Raw genomic sequence first — 20,021 nt, forward strand, 5'->3', positions numbered from 1 at the left:
TACTGGGCGGCGGGGCCATTTTTCACAATTACTTGAAACAATATTTGTGAAGTTGAAAGCTTTCCTCTCCACACTGGAATCATGGTTTGTTAAAAATTAAGTTAAAAGTAAAAGTCTGGATCCTTGGGAACCCTATCCCTCAAATGATTTGTCGCACAGTTTTGTCAGCCACGGAGAAAAATATCATCAAAGAGACACACTTTCTAAATTCTGGTCAGACTTCTAATCAACTCCGAGCCTGTCGCTTTGGCCGAAGTCTACTATCTGAAAGGCACCATACGGGGGGGTTCATTAAAATGGTTTTCAATGGGCCTTTAAAAGTCCTCTGTCCTCAGAATCCCCTCATCCTATTCAAAACACAGACCAAACCAATCACTACACGGCACTGACATTTAAATGCGACATCAAGAGCTGCCATTAATCAAACATTGAGGAGTCAGTGTTGGAATAACACCTGTCAACCAGAATAACTACTTGGGCCTATTAGAGGAATTGGGTTCCGGCTGGAAATTTAGACGACTGGACCTTTTGGACATCATTGGAAATGAAAGTAAATGTTAAACACTTTCATTTTGCTCACTACCTCCTGTAACAGTGCCCTGGTTCACGACCCTTAACCGCTCCAGTGAAGCAGCACAGTGTGCTAGGAGGAGAAAGCTTGGTGCACTGTGGGTTGAATGTAAATATGGGTTCCTAAAAAAATGCATGCTTGGCCATGCTTTATCTGGTAAATGGTGGTAAAGAAATATGATGAAGATCCGTGCCATTTTCTGAACGTGTTCATTGGGGCTATGCAAAGCTCGGCCCATGGAAATTAACCACAAACTGGCGGAGAGCCCCATTCAAAGATTTCATAGCTCTACAAAGTAAGAACGTCTGTGGGTTGACACCAGTGCATTCTCCAGTGCACCACTCAGTCAAACAAAAGCACGGTCAGTAACTGGCTGCACAGTGGTTCCTTGACACTGTTAAACACTCTATCTTATTCATGCTTTCTCCCATGGCGACTTTTTCTCTGCATCCTCTATTCAAACACTGCACAACCTTGGAAATCAATCATTGTATCTCAGGAGAAATCCAGCTCAATGTTGTAATTTTGCCTTTTCTAATAGACTATGCCGAGAGAGGGCCAGAATGACCCGTATCCTCTGTAATTCTAAATGAGATACGATGCTCATACCAGCCAAATAATCATACTTTCTCTTGTATTTCTCACCCTTTCCTGTTATATAAAAGTAAGTATGTGTGTACAGTAACATGTCTTTTCTTTCGTTGGTTTGTGTCTCCTCCTTGCACCACAGCTCTTCACTAATGCCCTCACATATAGTACCAAACACATACACACCAACAAACACACCATTATTAGCACGAACAAATATGGAGCACAAAACTGCACTCTTTTTCTGTTTTGATCCTTTTATGAATATAATGCTATATCTTGCACAGCAGAAGTGTGAGAGAGAGAACACACAAGTTCAAGCTGTGCCATTTTCAGAGCAGTGCAGGGTGAAAGACAATATTTGCATGTTTAACAAAGGCAATAAAAGAAAATGCCTGCACAGTAAGCTCAGCAGGCTTGCTGTCTATAATTACTTCTTCTTCGCTAAAGCAAACTACTAATTACGAAGATGTTTCATGTGCTATTACTGCCCTGAAGAAGAGAGGAGGTGGAGAGACAACATGTTTTCCCTCTGTCTCTGGTTTGTTTTTTGGATAAACTCCTAATGACAGTAGGTAGGTGGGAGATAGATATAGATAGATAGATAGATTTGAATGGGATGTGCACGTGACTTCCTGCGAGTGCAAATCAATTTGGCTGCCACTGTTTACACGCTGTACAAACCAATTATGCACAGGGGTATCAAATTCAGAGTTTAGTCTTTTCACTTATTAATTGCCACACATCATGAAGGATTCATCTGGCTGTCACTGATATGCGACCGTTGAGCGGTCTGGAAGCGCTCGCGCCTTGTGTAAGAGCACCAAATGTTCCGCGAGGCAGCGGTTTGACAACAATAGAGGGGAAACAATAGGAGAGGAGATAGTCCTCCGTGGGTCTAATTTTCAAAGGCAATTACAGTGATGGGCATTAGGGGATGTGGGCAACATAATAAGCTGTCGGGGACCGTCTCATCAGTATGAAATGTGGTTCGATTAAGGTGTTGGGTGGAGATAACAGAACGAAACGTTACACTTTAGTCTTTGTACTTAGGACTCAGTAATATCTCCGTGTTAAAGCAGAACATAACTGACGTGAATAAAGAAGAACTCACCTCAAAAAATGCAACATATCAGCGTATATTTCCTTTGTCATCGCCGAGTCCAAAAATGAAGAAGAAGAAAAAAACTGACTTTAAAAAAACAAGAAGAGAATCTCCAGTTGCCTGCTTGAAACACCCAGCAGCATGATCTCAGTGAACCAACCGGGCTCGGTTCAAAACAACAACAAAGAAAGACAGCGAGCAACTACAGAAAAGCCTGGAGCGAGAATGAAACAATGCTCAACTCCTCTTGGCTACAAATGTCTCACTTACTGGCTGCCTCCCGCCGCCCAGACAGACGCGCCGTCGTTACACGAACGTACCTCATATAATATTGAACGCCGATAATGGACCGGTGCGACGGGAAATGGAAATGCTGCCTTGCGGTTTTTATTCCGTGTTTACATCATGCTATTCCTATTACATCCCTCCTTACTCGACCCAGTGTGGGTGCTTTCTTTGTGCTCTCTTGTCTCGCTCACTGTGGCTAACGGGTTAAACCATTCCCGCAGCACGAGAGGGGGGTGGAGGGTGGTGGAGAGGAGCTATTCATGTGGATATGTGAACGAATGGGCTTGGTGACTCGTGGCCAAATGTTGTTATTGTCGGGGATAAAGAGACGGCAAAGGGAAAGATGAGAGAGGGGGGAGAAGGGAGGAGGAGAGGGAGAAAGTGGGGAGGAAGAAGAAAGAGGAGAGGGGGGAGTGGGGGGCAGTATTTAATTTACAAAGAAAACAGACTGCTTTACCGTCCCCACAATCCAATGCAAATGTGTGAAGTGATTTTAAAAAGTGATATTTACGAAACAACATGCCTTATTTGACATTGTCTTCCTGTATCGAAAGGAGACAAACTAAAACCTCTCACATGCAAGTCTGGTAACCGCGGTCCCATCTCTCATGTTAGATTATGCAACAGACATATTTACATCCAGTGTAATGTTGTTGGGGGGGGGGGGGGGCTTTTTGTTCTGCTTCCTGTTACTTCCCTCAGCACCAGTGTTGGTTCAGGACCTTGGAGAGCTCTCAGCCAGCACAAGCCACCTGTATCAATAGAGCTGTAGTTTATTTCAATCATAAATATTATAGCAAATGTATTGTACAAATATATTGTGTGGGTTGTTGTTCACCGGGAGACGGAATGTATCAAATGCAGCCAACTTGTAGTTTAGACCTGGTCACAATTAATTCACGAATAATCACTCGGAACAGCCTGATCTGTAATGTTGGCAGATCCCCCTCTACACGTGTTAAGAGCCGCTGTACTTTTGTGGCCGTTGAGCAAAAACAGACAGGTTTTAAAAAGTGTAAGAATTTACTCAGAGTTCTGTACATAATGTTCGTCTGTGGACATGAAACGTCAATGGCGCCATCTCCTGGAAAGCTCCTTGTGGCGACACTTGCCTTCACCTGATGAAACCAGTTGTAGTGTATAGTGGCAGATGTAGTTCACTGTATCCTTAGAGCTGTTGACCCTCCAGGAGAAGACTCGCTATCAGAGCATCAGAGCTAGTGCTTGACAAGCAGTCTACTCCATCATATACACATTTTACAATCAATGGCTCGTTTTAATAGTTTAATTTTACCTCACGTTAATTTGGTATGTTTTTTATCTGTTATTTCCAAACCAAGGTGCACTGCAGAAAACATATGAAAGCATTTCATCTTTAAAACGCAATGCCTTCATAGTGTCTAGAAATAAATCATTCATTGAGTCACTTGTCTGCTGAGCTGCACTTCAGTGATCTATAATATTATAATAATATCAGACTGAGACAGATGGGTTTTTGAAGCGTTAATACACGCATGCTTGGATTGAGGCCTAACTGTGAATGTTCGGTTGATTTTTTTGCTTCACAAAATTATTTTACATTGATGATTTTATTAAGGCGTCATAATTATAAGGTCTGACGATAATTTTAGGCTAAAAAAATGTAGATGGCAAAGATAAAGAAAGAGCATTGTTTTACGATAGTAAGTGCAGCATTTTATTCTAAAACAGCACATCGTGTTGATAATGTACGTGTAGCTTTACCACTCGTTGTCTCGTATACTGTACAGAGTCCTGTGTGGACGCGCAGCAGCATCTGTGCCTTTAAGAGCCTCTCTAGCTGACAGCATCCTCCTCTGTCACGGACGCGCACTCGGCTGCTCAACATTTGAGAATACAGGTTAGCTTTCTGCATACACATCCTCCTAAAGATACATCACAACGTCACATAATTACATTTATTGCCATTATTTCTGCACTGGACATTGATGCATTTGCCTCAACGGTCGCCGTAGCGGTCCATCCGATCGTTATTGCTCTTATTTCCTTCCTTCCCGCATCCAAAGACTGATCTACGCTACAAGATGGCTGAGTTGAATTTGGGGAAGGGGCTGACCGCAGGGAAAGTGGCCAGCAACGTTCAGAAAAAACTGACGAGAGCCCAAGAAAAGGTAAGAGCTGCTCGCCAAACGGGTTTATGGGGAACGGTGTGGGGAATTATCACCCGGGCCTACAAGTCATGAAGCAGCAGTGCCACCTCCATCCTCCACCAAGGCGAAGTGTCGCATCACGACATCATCATAATAAGTGCAGGGATGCTGACGGCCTATTTGGGGATGGGGATGTCCACTCCAAACACATCGTTACCGTGGTCAATGTCATTCAGCGGGCACGTGCATATTGCGCTAAGATCTAAGCCTACTCATAATTTATCCGATGACTGATGTGTTTCTGGCATTCTGAATTAAAATCTGGCTATTTCAATGTTTCAATGTGAGTGTTTGTCACTTAAATGGTAACTGCTGAAACTCTCTTACATTTTGCCAGCACTATGATGATAATTATTGCCCATGCTGAAATAGATATAGGTCTAGGCCTAGTCTGCGTTCATGGAACCTGCGCGTTGTGCTCGGAATACATGGCAGGGGGCGCTATTTGTCTATCATAATGCATCATAAACAGAAGAGTGGCAGAGAGAAAACAGATAATGGTGCACCTGTAAATCCAGTTTGCTTTAAATATGTGTGGATGTTACTGTATTGACAACATGTCAGCCTATATGACTTTATACGGAAATAATGTATACAATCCATATATGCATTTTATTCAGCCAATGTGACTTATCTCTGATATTTATTTACTTATCATTAGATTAAACAGTATTTGTTTACAGTGCGTTCCGATTGCTCTTTTTAAACAATGCCTGTATACACTGTGTCATATATTGCTTTTGCAACCAATTCATTTTAACCATGAATGCAGAGAAATCATATTTGATCTAAAAGAGATCCAGACATTAAAACAGGTGACGTGTCTTTTTGGGAACAGGTCCCGTCCTCTGTCCTATAACTGAACAAAATCAATTGCTACCCTAACCTTTGGTATCGTCAGTCATGTTATGATGTGTTTATTAACTGACAGGTTCTTCAGAAGCTTGGCAAAGCCGATGAGACCAAAGATGTTGCTTTTGAGGAGGAAGTGATCAACTTCAACAAACAATATGTGAGTACAGTCCAATGATTGGCACTATGCTGTATGGCAGAGTCATATTTCTAATTTGCCCAGAAATCAATAATGCTATAGTGACACATACTTAACGCATACTTAAAAAAAGACACAGCTTGCCAGACTTTTTTAGTCACATCTGGTAAATATGTTCTGGCTAAACAGGCTGTGAACGTTTCTCCTCACGCTGGTTAGTTTTGGGTTCTAAGCCCCATGTTTTGTGTTTCACCCCCCAGACTGAAGGCAGCAAACTGCAAAGGGACCTTAGGGCATACCTGGAGGCAGTGAAAGGTGACACACATACGCCTTTACAGATTCACACTTTGCACCTACAAAGTTGTACATGTAAACACACAGTTGTGGATATGTAAATACACACCATAACCTGTAAGTATCCGGTGATGTTCCACTAATGTGGAATATGTGTTTGTCCTCAGCCATGCACGAGTCCTCCAACAACGTGCAGGCATGTTTGAATGACATGTATGAACCGGAGTGGTACGGCAAGGACGAAGTGGATTCCATTGTGGAGGTCAGAAACCCTTTTCATGAATGAGTTTTAAATGCAGAGATTGCCTGCATGTGTGGGAGTTTTCGGACAGACTGGTTTCCATATAGAGGTCAGAACCACTTCATTTTATAGTTTGTATATTAGTTGATTAGTTGAGTGTGCGTGTGTGTGTGTGTGTGTGTGTGTGTGTGTGTGTGCTTGGCTCCTGATTAGCTTATGCATCACAGCAGCTATTTTTCATAGGGTCTGCAAAGCTGTGTCCTCTTGGCAGAATCATCCAAATTATACATTAACATTCCTTGTGAGATGTTGATTAGCTCTTTGGAATTTCCTCCGACTGCATTAAGTTTATTACTCTTGAAGAGCATTTTGGTTTAATGGTTCTTATGTGACAAAACTACTACAAGCTAGCTGCAAAACAAATATGGCAATCAGTTAAAAGGGTTTTAGTTTATTCTTAATTTAGATTCAAGATCATGAGCGAAGACATAGCTGCGGAGCTACAGGAATTAACTCAGAGGTGGTGCAGAAATGCGTCTGGGAAGCAGCATAGGTTGCAATGAAACAAGCATCACAGGCAATTTGTAATATCAAATCTGTAATTGTGATTATGCGTGGTACTGTTATGTTCATCCATGCCGTAGGACTGTGATGTGCTGTGGACTGACTACCACCAAAAGTTGGTCGATAATGCTCTCATCTCCATGGATACTTACCTGGGCCAGTTCCCTGATATCAAGGTAAGCCGTGTGGTTATAGAAGCCAGTAGCAACCATGACCAAAAATGATTATTGTTTAGTGTTCATGCAGTGGCAGCCAGGCTTTCCTCCACATCTTACTGTGATCTTACTTAAGTTTCAATAATCACACTACCGAAAAGCAATTTTATGTTTAGAAGATGAAAGCTGAGGTCAACCCTGCAGGTGGAGACACTGAATATTACAAATACTCGTTGTCCTCTTCTTTTCCAGTCACGTATAGCTAAGAGGGACAGGAAGCTGGTCGATTACGACAGTGCCAGGCACAACTATGCCACCACACACAAGACCAAGAAAAAGGACGGGGGCATTAAAATTACCAAGGTGAAACAAATTCAAAATATTTTGACACAACAGCAGTGCCACTCTGATTATGGCGTCATTTACGTATCCATAAATAATGTGTTTTATTTGTCGTATTCTCACTCTCTCTCCTCCAGCCCTCCTCTTTGTTGGAGAGGGCCACTCCAGGCTGGGCTCAGGGTATCTTGTCCGCACACAATGTTGCCCAGAGCAGTCTGTCCAGAAACCAGGTACACAGTAATCTTTCTGCATTTCCTGTAAGGTCTGTTGACTATGGAACAATGATAAGGAGCATTTCATCGCTCTCTTTTTCAGCCCATGTTCACTGTCACTTGCCGCTGTCGAACGTCTAACGAATGCAAAATGCAAAATGGCAACAACAGAACAACTGCAGACAAACCATTTTGAAGCACAATCATAAGTGTTAGAGGATGTTAGCACTGCTACACACAGCATGCTATTTGTCAACAACGCACGCAGACTCACAGACATGCCCCAATTCCTTTTGCCAACACATTGTGTGTGTGTGTGTGTGTGTGTGTGTGTGTGTGTGTTTCAGGCTGAGGACGAGCTGGACAGAGCCCAGAAGGTGTTTGAGGAGATTAATATTGACTTGCAAGAGGAATTACCTTCACTCTGGAACAGGTGTGTACGTGTTTGTGAGTGTCTGTGGAAATCATTTCCTGTTGGTGTACGCTGTAATTACGTTTCACTTACGTCTGTGCTTCATTGCGTGCCATCACAGGACGTTATATTAAGTCAAGCCGGTAATGCTGTCAATACTGTCTCTCTTTCTCTTCTCTGCCCTTTCTAGTCGTGTTGGGTTTTATGTCAGCACCTTCCAGAGTTTGGCTGGTTTTGAGGAGAAGTTTCACAAGGAAATTGGCCGGGTGAGTCTCGTGTATAGACCTCCATCAATGCTGAATTTAGATAAAGGGCAGACAAAACAAATCGACACTGGGTGTCAGGTAACGGTTGATGGAAAATGTCGACAATGCCGGTTTTAACCTCATCAATAACCGAATCTAAAAAAAACAACATTTTGCTGCCACGCGATGTCAGTTGTAGTTTATTTATTAACTGACTGCAGAGAGATTATCCTCTGTAGTACTGCCTTAGCTATAGATATTTAAATACTGTCAATCTGAATTTGGACGTGATGATGCAAACGAGCCATAGAGGACGGACACACTCGCCAGTACTTTGATGATATTACAGAGCAAGAGGAACACCAAACACAATGTAATGATTTTTGTCATAGAATGTGCATCTATTGTGCCAGAACAATGTAGGATGATGATGATGTAATGCAATTAATTTTAGGTACAATATCCAACACCCTTTCTTTCCCTCTCTGCAGTTGGATCAGGATTTGTATGACATCTTGGAGAAACTGGAGAGTGGAGACACGCAGCAAACAAGCAGGTTAGTGTCCATACATATTATTAGTATCATCAAAGATGTTAAAAGGTAAAGATATAGATGAACACCAATGCTATACACTACTCAAAAGAACTGGGATATCTTGTTAACCTTGATCTAAAAAATCCTGGTCTCCCTGAAAAACATCTTTGAAATCCCGGGAATTATTTCAAAATGCCTCCTACATCAATTACTGTTATTGGTCATTTTAACCAGCAAAGAGAAAATACTTTCTATGTTGTATATCCATGGCGCCTTTTGTAAATGTTTGAGCCACTTAAGTGCTCATGATTCATTGTGCTTGATGAATGTAGTATGCTGCATCAGAAGTTGAAATGGCAGTAAATTTGCTGCAAGCCAAGAGGAAATCAAAACACAACAATATGATACTCCTTGATTAAAACACTACGTATCAAAAATGTTAAGCTACAGGAACAGACAAACACAATGGCATGCATTAACCTGGAGCCAACCCTGAACCCCCCTTTCAGAACAACAGTTACCCGCGGCGCCTCATCGTCAGGAACAAATAGGAGGTAACCGGCAGCAACTGTGGTAACAATGGTGACACAACTCTTGTCTGTCTGTCCAACTGACCTGTCTGTCCAGCTGTCTGTCTGTCAGTCAGTCTGCAGGCTCGGGAGATTTAAGGAAGAACTAGTGCTTGGTTGTGCAAGTGAAGTCACAGACACACCGAAAACGAGAGCTTTGCCCCCAGAGCTGCAGATATATTAAGAGAGTTGAGCAAAACTGCATGTTTAACGCTCCACCAGGCAAGACTGTTGCATGACAATGCAACCCAAAGCGTGACGTACATAGTGGGATAATGTACATGGATTAACTCCCCATTAATTCCCCTTCTGTGTGTAATCTATACCGATTTTCGACCTTAGTTGATTGCTTTAGTGGTGCATATTCCTGAACAAATTATACAGTATATTAACAAAAACTTGCTGACACACTATAAGCCTCAAGCTATTGAGGCTTATACTCACTTTCAGTCTTGGTGATGTGGTGCTTGAGCTTTCAAAGAATGACCTCTTTCTTCCACTCACACCACCAATTTACAAAATGTCCTGGTCCAGCAATACATTTTAGGTTTTCCAACCCTCAAAATATCTGCAGGTTTAGGGCCGTTTTTGTCAGCTTTAGAAAATCGTCTCTATTAAAGCGAATGCTTCTGCCTCTGCTCGCTTGTGAGGATTTACTGCAGGCACAGACAAAGCCTGCTTGCATGGGATAAAAGGGACGAAAAGGAGAGGAATGGAGGGACGGAAGACTTTCTTTTCTTGCATGACAGCTCTTGGACTCTTGTAGAGCATGGCTTCTCAAGTTGTGTTAGCTTTTAGCTGCACTTTTTAGCTTTGACCTTTCTCTCACATTGTTTGCCATCCTTGTTACTGTCTCTGTAATCCGTCTGTATCTCTGTTTTGCCCTCCATCTGTCTTTCTCTCATTCACTCAGTGTGAGTGTAAAAGAAGCATCTAACCACACTCTGAGGCCAGGAGGACCACCGCCAATCCCCAAATCTCCATCCAAGGTAAACACACTCTCTCAGGCTGTCTCTGTGTTTAGAGTATCATCTGCATTATGACAATAATGCTGGCTAGCCATCACGTAGTCAGTTACAGCTGGGCTCATCCTGCAATGACATGCCAAAATGTCTATTTTGTCATCTGAGTTTGAGTTCGTCATCTTTTAACTTTGGAATAAATACATTTGTAGTCAGTTTTTTAAAATGCAGACTGAAGGTTTAATTCTTATATTACTTCGAGCCTTGAATTTATATTCACTTGTATTGAGGCACAACTTAGTCACCATGATTCTTTCGCTGTTCTAGCTAAGGCCTGCAATGCCTCCTCCAATGAAGGTGACCCCATGTAAGGAGATGAAAACTGAGAACATCATCAGCCTGTTTGATGCTGCAGCTACTCCTGATATCAACGTCACCTCCCCTTCAGAGGTTAGTCAACAGCTGCTGTCCACAAACAGCCACAGCCCTTTAACTTCCCACTTTCCTGCACTGGTCAGAGCCTTTAAGTATTCCTCCGTCTGGCCTGCCCCTCTTCCTACTTCTCCTATTCTGTTCTATTCTGTTCTATTCTATTCCATTCTATTCTATTCTGTTCCATTCTGTTCTATTCTGTTCCATTCTATTCTATTCTGTTCTATTCTATTCTGTTCTATTCTGTTCTGTTCCTTGACCCTCTATTGTGCCCAGTTAGTCAATGAGCCCTCCTATTCCTGTTGTTATCAGTTTGACAGTCCTGCAGTGAGCAGCTTGTTGGACATGGACCTGGACTCTTTCAGTGCAGCAACCAAAGCCTCCACGGTCACACAGGTGGATGATTCATGGCATGAACATATAGACCATAGACACCCTCTACTGCAAGAAATGTCAAGCTTCACAAGTTATTTTAGATTTTATTCAGAAAAGCTTTAAATTATTTTCATGATATTTAAGTTCAAGAGAACTATGCCATCAATTTGTAATACTGGGGAACAAGATCATTTCCAGTTGCCGGTGCAGTGGTTTGACTAAATATATAAAAACAAGCTTGATGAGTCTGGATACAAAATGAAATAGCTTGATAAGCTTGGCATGGTTTGAGGTGTTACCCGCTGTGCTTCTTTCCAATTTACCTAAACAAGAGGTGGATGATTGGCATGATGATCTGTAGAAACCTGCTTTTAGTGACCACTACTTCCTGCTTCAGCACTATCCACAGATCACTCATGGCATGGAGTGAAGACTAACGCCCTGCTCTGCTTCTACTTCTTTCTCTTCAGAACTGTGCAGCAGAACGTAGTTTAAGATACTCGTATGTCATAGGGTTGTACTTACTTTATCTGAGCATGTTGGGTAACCTCAATCCTCATAGAAAATGTGAGAAAAGATGACATAGTTTAGATCTGATTTTTTACTCTGTAAGTCATTACCAGTTACCAGACAATATACAGCATTACAAGACTAACAGAAAACATACTCTTAAACATATTCTATCATGCTTTACGTGTTCTTAGAGGCGATCTGGAGGCCTAGTGATATTTAAATCCCAAAACTCTGCTCTTCAAAACTCCTTAATGAAGTTCAGGTCATAAACTGACCTTTCATGTGTTCATGATCATAGAGCTTGAGAATTACATAAAAACTGTCATTACTGTCATGAGATGAAAAAGAGAGTGAAACACAGTCCGTGTGGTTGGGGCGATGTTATGTCACTGCAGGGCGTGTATTCACCGGGCTCCACCCACTGTACCCATAGAGTCCAGTAGAAGTTGGAGCCAGTGCGAGTTAGAACGAAGGTTACGATTTTGTAATCCTATTTCTAAAAGCATAGGCAGAGCCCTCTACCAAAGGCCCCTGTCACTCCTATCCTGCTCACCAAAGAGGGTGTTGGATGGCAGACAGCAGTCTGTGCTGCATAATTTACTGTTACCCATAGAGTCCAGTAGAGGGCTCCGCCTGTGCTTATAATACAATATCGTAACCTTCCTTAGTACCCACTAAAATGTTGATATTTCACTGCAGCCTTGTCACATATTCTATCTTATGTTATCAGGGGCTCTGGGGCGTCTTCTTTAGTACAGATGCATTGAACATTTAAAAAAATCAAATGAAAATCACCTTTTCTTTGTTTTGATGTATCTGCCGACAGTTATCACTTGCCTCATTGACAGGATTGTTGCGTCGTCATTTGTGTCAAGATACTCTGGTGAAAGTGACATTTGACATGGTTAGGGGGGATTGCATGGATTCTGAATGAAAATATTGAAATCACTTGAGGCTAATTGCAAGATTAAATGAATCCTTATTTGTGTTTTGCTGTGCACCTTTCTCCTATATTCCACTCACTCTGTGCAAAGAACATATGAGAGTGGTCACCTCTTCAGACTTACATCATTTAGTACTTCAGACTTGTCGCCTGTACTCTTCTTCTGCTGGAGATCTCCTGCTATGAGCTTGTAGGGTTAGAGCATGGGACCTGCACTGGAAAGTTCTTATTGAATGCAATGAGTGAAAACAAGAGCTTCGTAAGGAGTTTAGTTCTGTCTCCTCATTCTGTTGACTCTTATTTTTACAGCCTGCAAACTGGGACTCATGGGTAAGCATATCATCCTCACCGTAATACGTTAGTTAATGTGTAAAAATATTGAATTAGCATTATGATCATCATCCGCATCAGAATATTCTTATTTATGTTCATAAAAACCATCATTTAATTTGTTGTTGCTTACTTTTACTACTTAAATAGCCGTTACACAAGCCCCACCCAGGACATGCTGGGTATAGGGACTTCTATAACGGCCATTGCTGCATATTAACAAGCTTTTCCATAAATGGATCTCTTTCATTTGTCCATCTCAAATCTGTTTGTGCGTTGTCTTTGTGTCTGCAGTGCTTGATGTGGTAACACTAAACACTGAAGAGATTGTTATACAGCACAAATAGAACTTGGGAATGAGCGTGGGTCAATTCAGTTTCAAATTGGCATTTTACACTGTTATAGTATATTGAATAAATATAAATGGTGTATGATATGCAGCCCTCTCTTTTAAGAGGCATCTCTCTGTTCTACCGTACAGGTGCACAGTATATTGATGATAAACAGCGTAGGCCTCAGTAGACCCAAAACACATAGGATTGATTGTACTGTATCACTGACATCCATAAAAGATAACAAACTTACAAACTTTTTTTTAGCATGAATTTAATGGTAAATGGAAATAAAAAATTTAACATTTGAAACTGAATCAACCGCCTTTCCTTCTGTTTTCCTCCTATCCCTGTATGTGCACATGTTGCACTGACAGAACATGTAACCTTCACATGTTAGCTCCATGTGACACACAGGGAACAGTTTTGTTCTGGAAGTTGAGTGAAGTTGCTCATGTTTTCAGTGGATTGTTTCATGGAAATGAGACTGGTTAACTGATGAGAGCTAGTGGGCAACTTCACAAAGCCTTGCTTGCAACTTGGCATCCAGACCATTCAATAACCTTTTTGTTCATCCCTATCACTGTAAGAGAGATGTGTCTCAACAATCATACAGTTCTGCTGTATTAGAGCTTGAGGCAAAACAGTGATAGCTCAGAAAGGAACGACCCTTCTGCTCTTACAAAGCTTCCCTCCTCTTTCTCCATCTGAACATAGCCGTGGGAGTAAAAAAATATGCTTGCAATCTACACGCAGAAGATCTGACATCTATTTTCTGATGGGAAAAGGCTGAGCTTTGCATTTCCGTCTTCTGCTGCCACCCTTCCTTTTCTTCATGTGTCTTTTAGTTTTATCTGAAACCTTCTCTGTAAAGGTTCAACCTTCTACATCAATCTTCTTGGGTCTTATGATGATGATGATGATGATGATGATGGTGATGATGATGACTTGCTGCTGAACTCCTCCCATCCCAACCGATGTCCATGACATCTTTCATGGCCCGTTTCTATGCATATTTAGCTAAACTCTTCCATTTTCCCTTAAATACTACAAATACGCTTAATGTAAATGGTGATTGATGCCATCTCCCCAAACCCTCATCCATGTTCAAATCCCATCAAAAGGGTTTTGCAGGTTTTAGCCCTTTTACTAATCAGGCATTTAAAAAGTACTGCCAACCATTTTCAAATAGCTACAGTGGTGCTTTGGGTGAAATGCCAACACTATGCCAACATGCTCACACTGACAATGCTAACAGATGACTATCAGGTTTAATGCTTACCATTTTCACTGTCCTGGTGTCCTCTGTTGCAAAACTGTAAACTTCCTAGTAGTACAACTCACACCAAAGCAACCTAGATGAATTAATAGCACTTGGGGCAAGAGGAAACATTTGTACTTTTAATCTTTAATTTCCCCTAATCAAACAATGTTTCTTGGTAGAATAATATTAGCATAAGATATAGCAAACACATGTTTCAGTTAACGGGCTAAAGCATACAAAATCACGTGTATGGTCTTGAACTCACTTGCTTTTTGAATACCTTACCCGCCATTATCATAATACAACCCGTATGCACAAACTAGTGCCTCTTCAATATCTCCAGCAATTTCCTAATCCCTTGTCCCTCAAAAATATTTGAGTTTTCCATAGCGCACTGTTTTGTTCATACGTTGGACAAAATGCCCTTTTGTCCATTGTAATGCTGAGCCCTTGAATCTGGCCTTAAATAGCTCGTATACCTCTCCTTTGTGTCCCTTAAAATTTCCTTAACCATTTGATTTATGAATCCCTTATAATACCCAAAAGGTAAAATATCTCCTTTTACCTCTGACTCCTTGAAACGTGCCCCTTGCCCCTCAGCATGAGGACAGTGGTGCCCAGGAAGAGGACACCCAGCAGAACTATGACCCTATGAGTGCTGCTGCAGACGCCTGGGGTGATGATGGTTCACAGCCTATCCGCTATGACCCCATAGCAGCTGCCACAGAAGGCTGGGGGGATGATGGAGCCCTACCGGTTCGCTATGACCCTGTGGCTCCGGCTCAGGAGGGAGGGGGGGATGATGAGGTCCAGCAGGTTAATTACGATCCCGAGGCTGAAGCCCAGGAGGACTGGGGCGATGATGGGGGCCAGCCGGTCACAGAGGTGCCGGCCCCCGAGGTGCCGGCCCCCGAGGTGCCTGCCCCCGAGGTGCCTGCCCCTGAGGATGAAACACCTGCAGCTGAAGCTCCAGCTGAAGTCGCCGAGGAAGACACCACACCAGCTGCTGCTACGTTGGATGATGAAGAGGGTCAGGTAACCGAGGAGAGAGAAAAAAATGGAGAGATGCATCTGGACGAAAATGGTGGATGCATCGATTTTTGAGGAGGAGATTTGAGCATGGGGTACTGGAAAGAAACTGATGATAGGGAGATATATTGTGAATGAAAGCTGGAGGAACGGATAACTCTTGAGATGGAAAGATTTAGGATGCATTCGGACCAGCAGCATGGATGCATTGCTGTGGCACAAAGGGAAAGCTGGCAATGAATTGCTGAGGGAAAGTGTATAGCCATCTACTTCTCAATACACACGACTAATACCAGTCACTGTTAAACAGAAATACACGCACATAGTGTGCTGTGCAAAAGCTATACCTATATGGGAACTGTGCATTAGTGGCCATGCTTACTAACTATTCGACATACTTGCTTGAATTAGCCATGACTTTGCTATGTAGGCTGTGCAGCTTGTCTTCTTGTCCGTCTTTGTCTTGTCTGTCTGCTCTTCTTTCTTCCATTCTTTCCCCCTCCTTTTTTCAATCTTTCATCTGTCTCGTTCTCTGACCTTTCTCTGTTATTCTTCTATGTCTCTCTGCTCCCAGGGTGAGTCTGCAGCAGCTGCTGCAGCACCAGAGGCAGAAGCACCAACAGAGGAGGTACCTGCAAGATGAACTACTATGACATGCAATAACTGTTATGATGTGCTTTTTATTGCTTAATTGGAGTTATCAATATAATGATGTACTATTGTAATTATAGTATGTATACTATTGTAATATTATATATTGTAATAGTACACATGTGTATTATATCAAGAGCTTACACAAGCCCAAATGTGTCATGATTATATTTTAGGTGACTATATGGCATCATTTGTCTTCCCATTTTCTAGAAGGAATCCATCTTATCACATAATCTTTTGTCTATAATATGTAAAAAAAAAAAAACTTTAAGCATTTTCTAAAACCAAGTATTCCTTTTCTTTGGTTATGAAATATTCTTTTATGGAAAATTCTGGTGGCAGATTATTGTTAAATCATGTTCTTAAGAAAATACTTTCAGGGCTAAATAAATGTTTCTTTAAAAGATTTGAAAAAAATTCATCGAGCACCTCATGTTATTAAATGGAGCTTCTGTATTTTCAGACGCATGAAGTAGCAACAGAATCAACAGAGGTAGCATCAGAGCCCAAAGAAATGCCACCTGGCTTCTTGTTCAAGGTAAAACAGGATACAGAATAAAAAAAATTCTCAATGGTGCTGAACATCTACTTCATAACCCAAATATATGTTGTACTGTATATATATGGAAATCATTCATGTTCGTTTTTATGTGATTACAGCTCCAGGTGATGCATGATTATGTTGCCAACGACACAGACGAACTGGAGATGAAGACTGGTGATGTGGTGCTGGTAATCACCTTTGACAACCCTGACGAACAGGTACACACAGACACACGTACACACACACACACACTCACACACAGTTATGTGCTGTGGTGTCACAGTGACAGTGTCTTTATTTGCATGTCTTGTGTTTTTAGGATGATGGCTGGCTGATGGGAATGAGGCAGGATGACTGGCTGCAGAATAAAGAAAAAGCCGCTAAAGGAGTATTCCCAGAGAACTTCACACAGAGGCTGTGAAAGAGGTGGACAGGACGTCATTCCAGCTCCCTTCTTCATGTATCTCTTCCTCTTGCCTCAATCCTTCCTTCCCTCTCTTGCCCTGATATTGTATCTTTACTAGGACTTTGGCCATAGAAGCAGAGCTGTCACAGCCCTGGCTGAAATCATGCATTTCTAAGATCTGCTACACTGTGCTAAAAGTGGATCTTGGCATTTCTGTGGATTTCTGGCAACATTTACAATTACAGATGTAGCCATTTCACAGGTCCCACTCTTTGTTGTCCTGCTTCTCCATACTGAAGGAATTGATAGGAGGATCCTGATCATACAGGATAGATGCAGGAACAGGTGCCTCTGCAATGGCTACATTTGCACCTGCATTATAATGTTTTATTCTTAGCCATGTCTCCTCATAAACTCTGCCAAGGCATATTTCACCATCATTACAAAGAAAATCTGTTTGTTCATCTATTTAGTAAAGGCAGGCTGACAGGAAAGAGTCCTCGGTATGTTTAGAAACATTCACCAAGTAGACTAACACACTGAAAAAGTAAAACCAACTCCTAGTTGGCAACTTCCCCCCGGTCAAACTGAGAGGCGACCTTTGAACACATGCGGTACATCAGCACCTAATCAGCCAGACAGCACATAAACAGTGAGGAATTTAAGTAAACAAAACAAAATGAGCAATCTCATCAACAACTGGTCTTGAAGTTAGCCAGTCACTTGTGTTGCTGAGGCAGATCGCCATCTTCTCATGTTCAAGTGGATTTTTGAAACAAATCTCTATTTTTGTCAACAGTTTTGTTTTAGCCACATGTGTAGCCATCAAGTGTCGTTGTTTTCCTACGGCATGCAGGTTTCCTCACCTGTGCCCGTTTGCTTATTTGGTGGCTGGGTGGCTTGCTGGAGTGTGTCAGTAAAGCTCAAGCAGTTTTGGTGCCGGTATTTGCTCGTCACCGATCCACAATCACTCGAATTACTGACCCTATGCCTGTTGGACTCATCCAGACCATCTTTGATTTCTACTTTTATTACCTACTTGTGAAACATTGAAACATGGGCCTCTAGATGTTGTATTGGTTTAGGTTCAATAGTGGTATAATAGCATGAACCTCTTGTTAAAAATCCAAATAAATGCATAATGCATTTAACTGGTCATCTGACACCAACCAAGTTAAAGACAGCAGGAATTCAAAATAGAAATGCTTTAAAAATCCAAACAGAAATATTGATGAGAGTCCTATAGAGTAGAAAAACACTAGACTGTCTTCTTCTTCGACAGCCGGTTTTTTTTATTCCTTGTTGTTCAAATTTGTGTGAAGTTGTGTGGAGTGGGCATGTAAACAAATATTTTTCATGGGATTCTTTTTTCTTTTCTTTTTTCACAAGGAATTCAAAATATGCATACTACAATGAGACGCTGCTACTGGTAGTATAATAGTTAGGCAGATATGGTTACACCTTAATGCTAATCACATATATAATAACTGAGCCAGCCTCATTCGTTTTTGAAAATTGTGCCGAAAACAATTCCTTCCGTTTGCATAGAGACGACTTAACTCAAATGCAGATGATTCAGAATATGCACCAGAGCAACTTCTTTTATTTTTGTATGCTGCCAAGCAATGATTACATATAGCCTAATGTAACTATGTCAACATAATTGCCAACTTCCTGTAGGATGTTATGGAGTGTTTTGTACTTCTGTCAGGTTCACTGCTCTCAACATAGCCGCTTACTGTAGGTAATTCAAACTATCTCACATTCATTCAGTCACTGACTCAGAAGATTGACATTTCTCATGATGTTATTAACATGTAATAAGAGTGTGTGAAAATGGTTGTGTGCGATTGTATGTGTGCGTGTTTACGGGTTGTTGGGAAACATACATTCTTTATCTATAGGCAACTGTTATTGGACGATATCACCACCACCTACCTGGGGATGAGGTCGTTCGTTTTACAGGAAGTTTTTTTCTGACTGGACAAAGACAACTCAAACATATTTGGGTCTTTTTCCACTGGCTGGTATTATGGTTCCAGGTGTTATTGTGCATTTGTTGTGTATACGTGTAATTTTGCCAAGCTGTGATGACAGATACATATTCTATAAAGACATTCATATCTGTATGTGAGTTACTGTGAGCATGCTGACTTCCCATGTGCTGTTGTGTGAACACCCTTAATTTAAGACGATGATACTTGGGTCACTTTTGAGGCAGCTGAAAGATTTTTTGATTTATTGTTATTTATTTGTTCATCTTAATAAGAGGTATGGTGGGCAGTTATATATAAAATGTGTTTTTTCACCATTCCCTCTCAAATCTGTCCTGATTATGATTGCTGGTTTTCCATCAGCCTTGCCTCAAAATGTTGCCGGGGTATCGTGGTCCCAACAGGCCTAAACATGATTACATGGAGACGGGACACATAGAGAAAAGCTGCACACCACCAGACTCAGGTGGACATTTTTAGAATGGTTTTCAGTATTTCAACCACTTGAGATGTGCATGATTTATTTATATAAAAAGCCTCCCATGTGAGAACATCACCTGCACATTTTGGAAAACCAATCACTGTTGTATTCTTATTTTTAAACATGTGTAACTTGGCGAGTGTTTCACCTGAAGTCTGGTTTTGTGGGTATTTGTCTATTTGAATGATGATGTCTCCTGTAATGAGCTATGGGATACAACAAAAAGGTTTTTCCTGTACCTAACTGACCAATAATATTAAAGATTCTGTAGAATCTCCTTTTGCTTATTGATTAAGTGTCTTTTTCTACGTGCTGAATTCTGTTCTGCAGATTTTGCTCTCTGGATGCAAATACTGAAGCATCCATCAGGGTGTGCTGTTTTCAAAGACTAACACCATTCTGGAAAAGAAAGAAAGCATTCGGGCATCATAAGGAGGAGAGAGAGGAGCTGTTGCTGTGGG

At 41.5% G+C, this 20,021-nt stretch overlaps 2 protein-coding genes across 6 annotated transcripts in view; one reads left to right on the plus strand and one right to left on the minus strand.

The window, feature by feature from the left end:
• Positions 1-2,756, minus strand: part of tmem198aa (transmembrane protein 198aa) — a 29,868-nt gene extending 27,112 nt beyond the window's left edge. Inside the window, exon 1 of the mRNA XM_031858690.1 lies at positions 2,274-2,756. The gene's annotated coding sequence lies outside the window, so the exon portion shown is untranslated. The remainder of the gene's footprint in view (positions 1-2,273) is intronic.
• Positions 2,757-4,342: 1,586 nt separating this feature from the next.
• bin1a (bridging integrator 1a) lies at positions 4,343-19,851 on the plus strand. 5 transcript variants are annotated; one of them, XM_031858382.1, is made up of 21 exons: positions 4,343-4,431; positions 4,598-4,702; positions 5,673-5,753; positions 5,993-6,047; positions 6,194-6,288; positions 6,912-7,007; positions 7,239-7,349; positions 7,466-7,558; positions 7,888-7,973; positions 8,143-8,218; positions 8,689-8,753; positions 9,242-9,286; positions 10,215-10,290; positions 10,591-10,713; positions 11,008-11,091; positions 12,836-12,856; positions 15,053-15,487; positions 16,056-16,109; positions 16,599-16,673; positions 16,796-16,897; positions 16,999-19,851. In XM_031858382.1, the coding sequence occupies exons 2-21, from the start codon at positions 4,616-4,618 to the stop codon at positions 17,098-17,100; spliced, it is 1,962 nt and encodes a 653-aa protein (XP_031714242.1). In that variant the 5' UTR covers positions 4,343-4,431; positions 4,598-4,615; the 3' UTR covers positions 17,101-19,851. The 5 variants fall into 5 exon arrangements, with proteins under 5 accessions (XP_031714242.1, XP_031714241.1, XP_031714243.1 ...); XM_031858381.1 differs by having other exon boundaries at positions 4,356-4,431; positions 4,547-4,702; XM_031858383.1 differs by lacking the exon at positions 9,242-9,286 and having other exon boundaries at positions 4,357-4,702.
• Positions 19,852-20,021: the final 170 nt, after the last annotated feature.

Source organism: Anarrhichthys ocellatus, unplaced genomic scaffold, assembly GCF_004355925.1.
Source record: "Anarrhichthys ocellatus isolate YVR2014 unplaced genomic scaffold, GSC_Weel_1.0 scaffold20, whole genome shotgun sequence".
Classification (NCBI taxonomy): domain Eukaryota; kingdom Metazoa; phylum Chordata; class Actinopteri; order Perciformes; family Anarhichadidae; genus Anarrhichthys; species Anarrhichthys ocellatus.

Coding starts and splice junctions, on each gene's coding strand:
- bin1a (XM_031858382.1), top strand. CDS start 4,616: ATGGCTGAGTTGAATTTGGGGAAGGGGCTGACCGCAGGGAAAGTGGCC. Junction 5,754..5,992: donor TCAACTTCAACAAACAATAT/GTGAGTACAGTC, acceptor TTCACCCCCCAG/ACTGAAGGCAGCAAACTGCA. Junction 16,674..16,795: donor CACCTGGCTTCTTGTTCAAG/GTAAAACAGGAT, acceptor ATGTGATTACAG/CTCCAGGTGATGCATGATTA.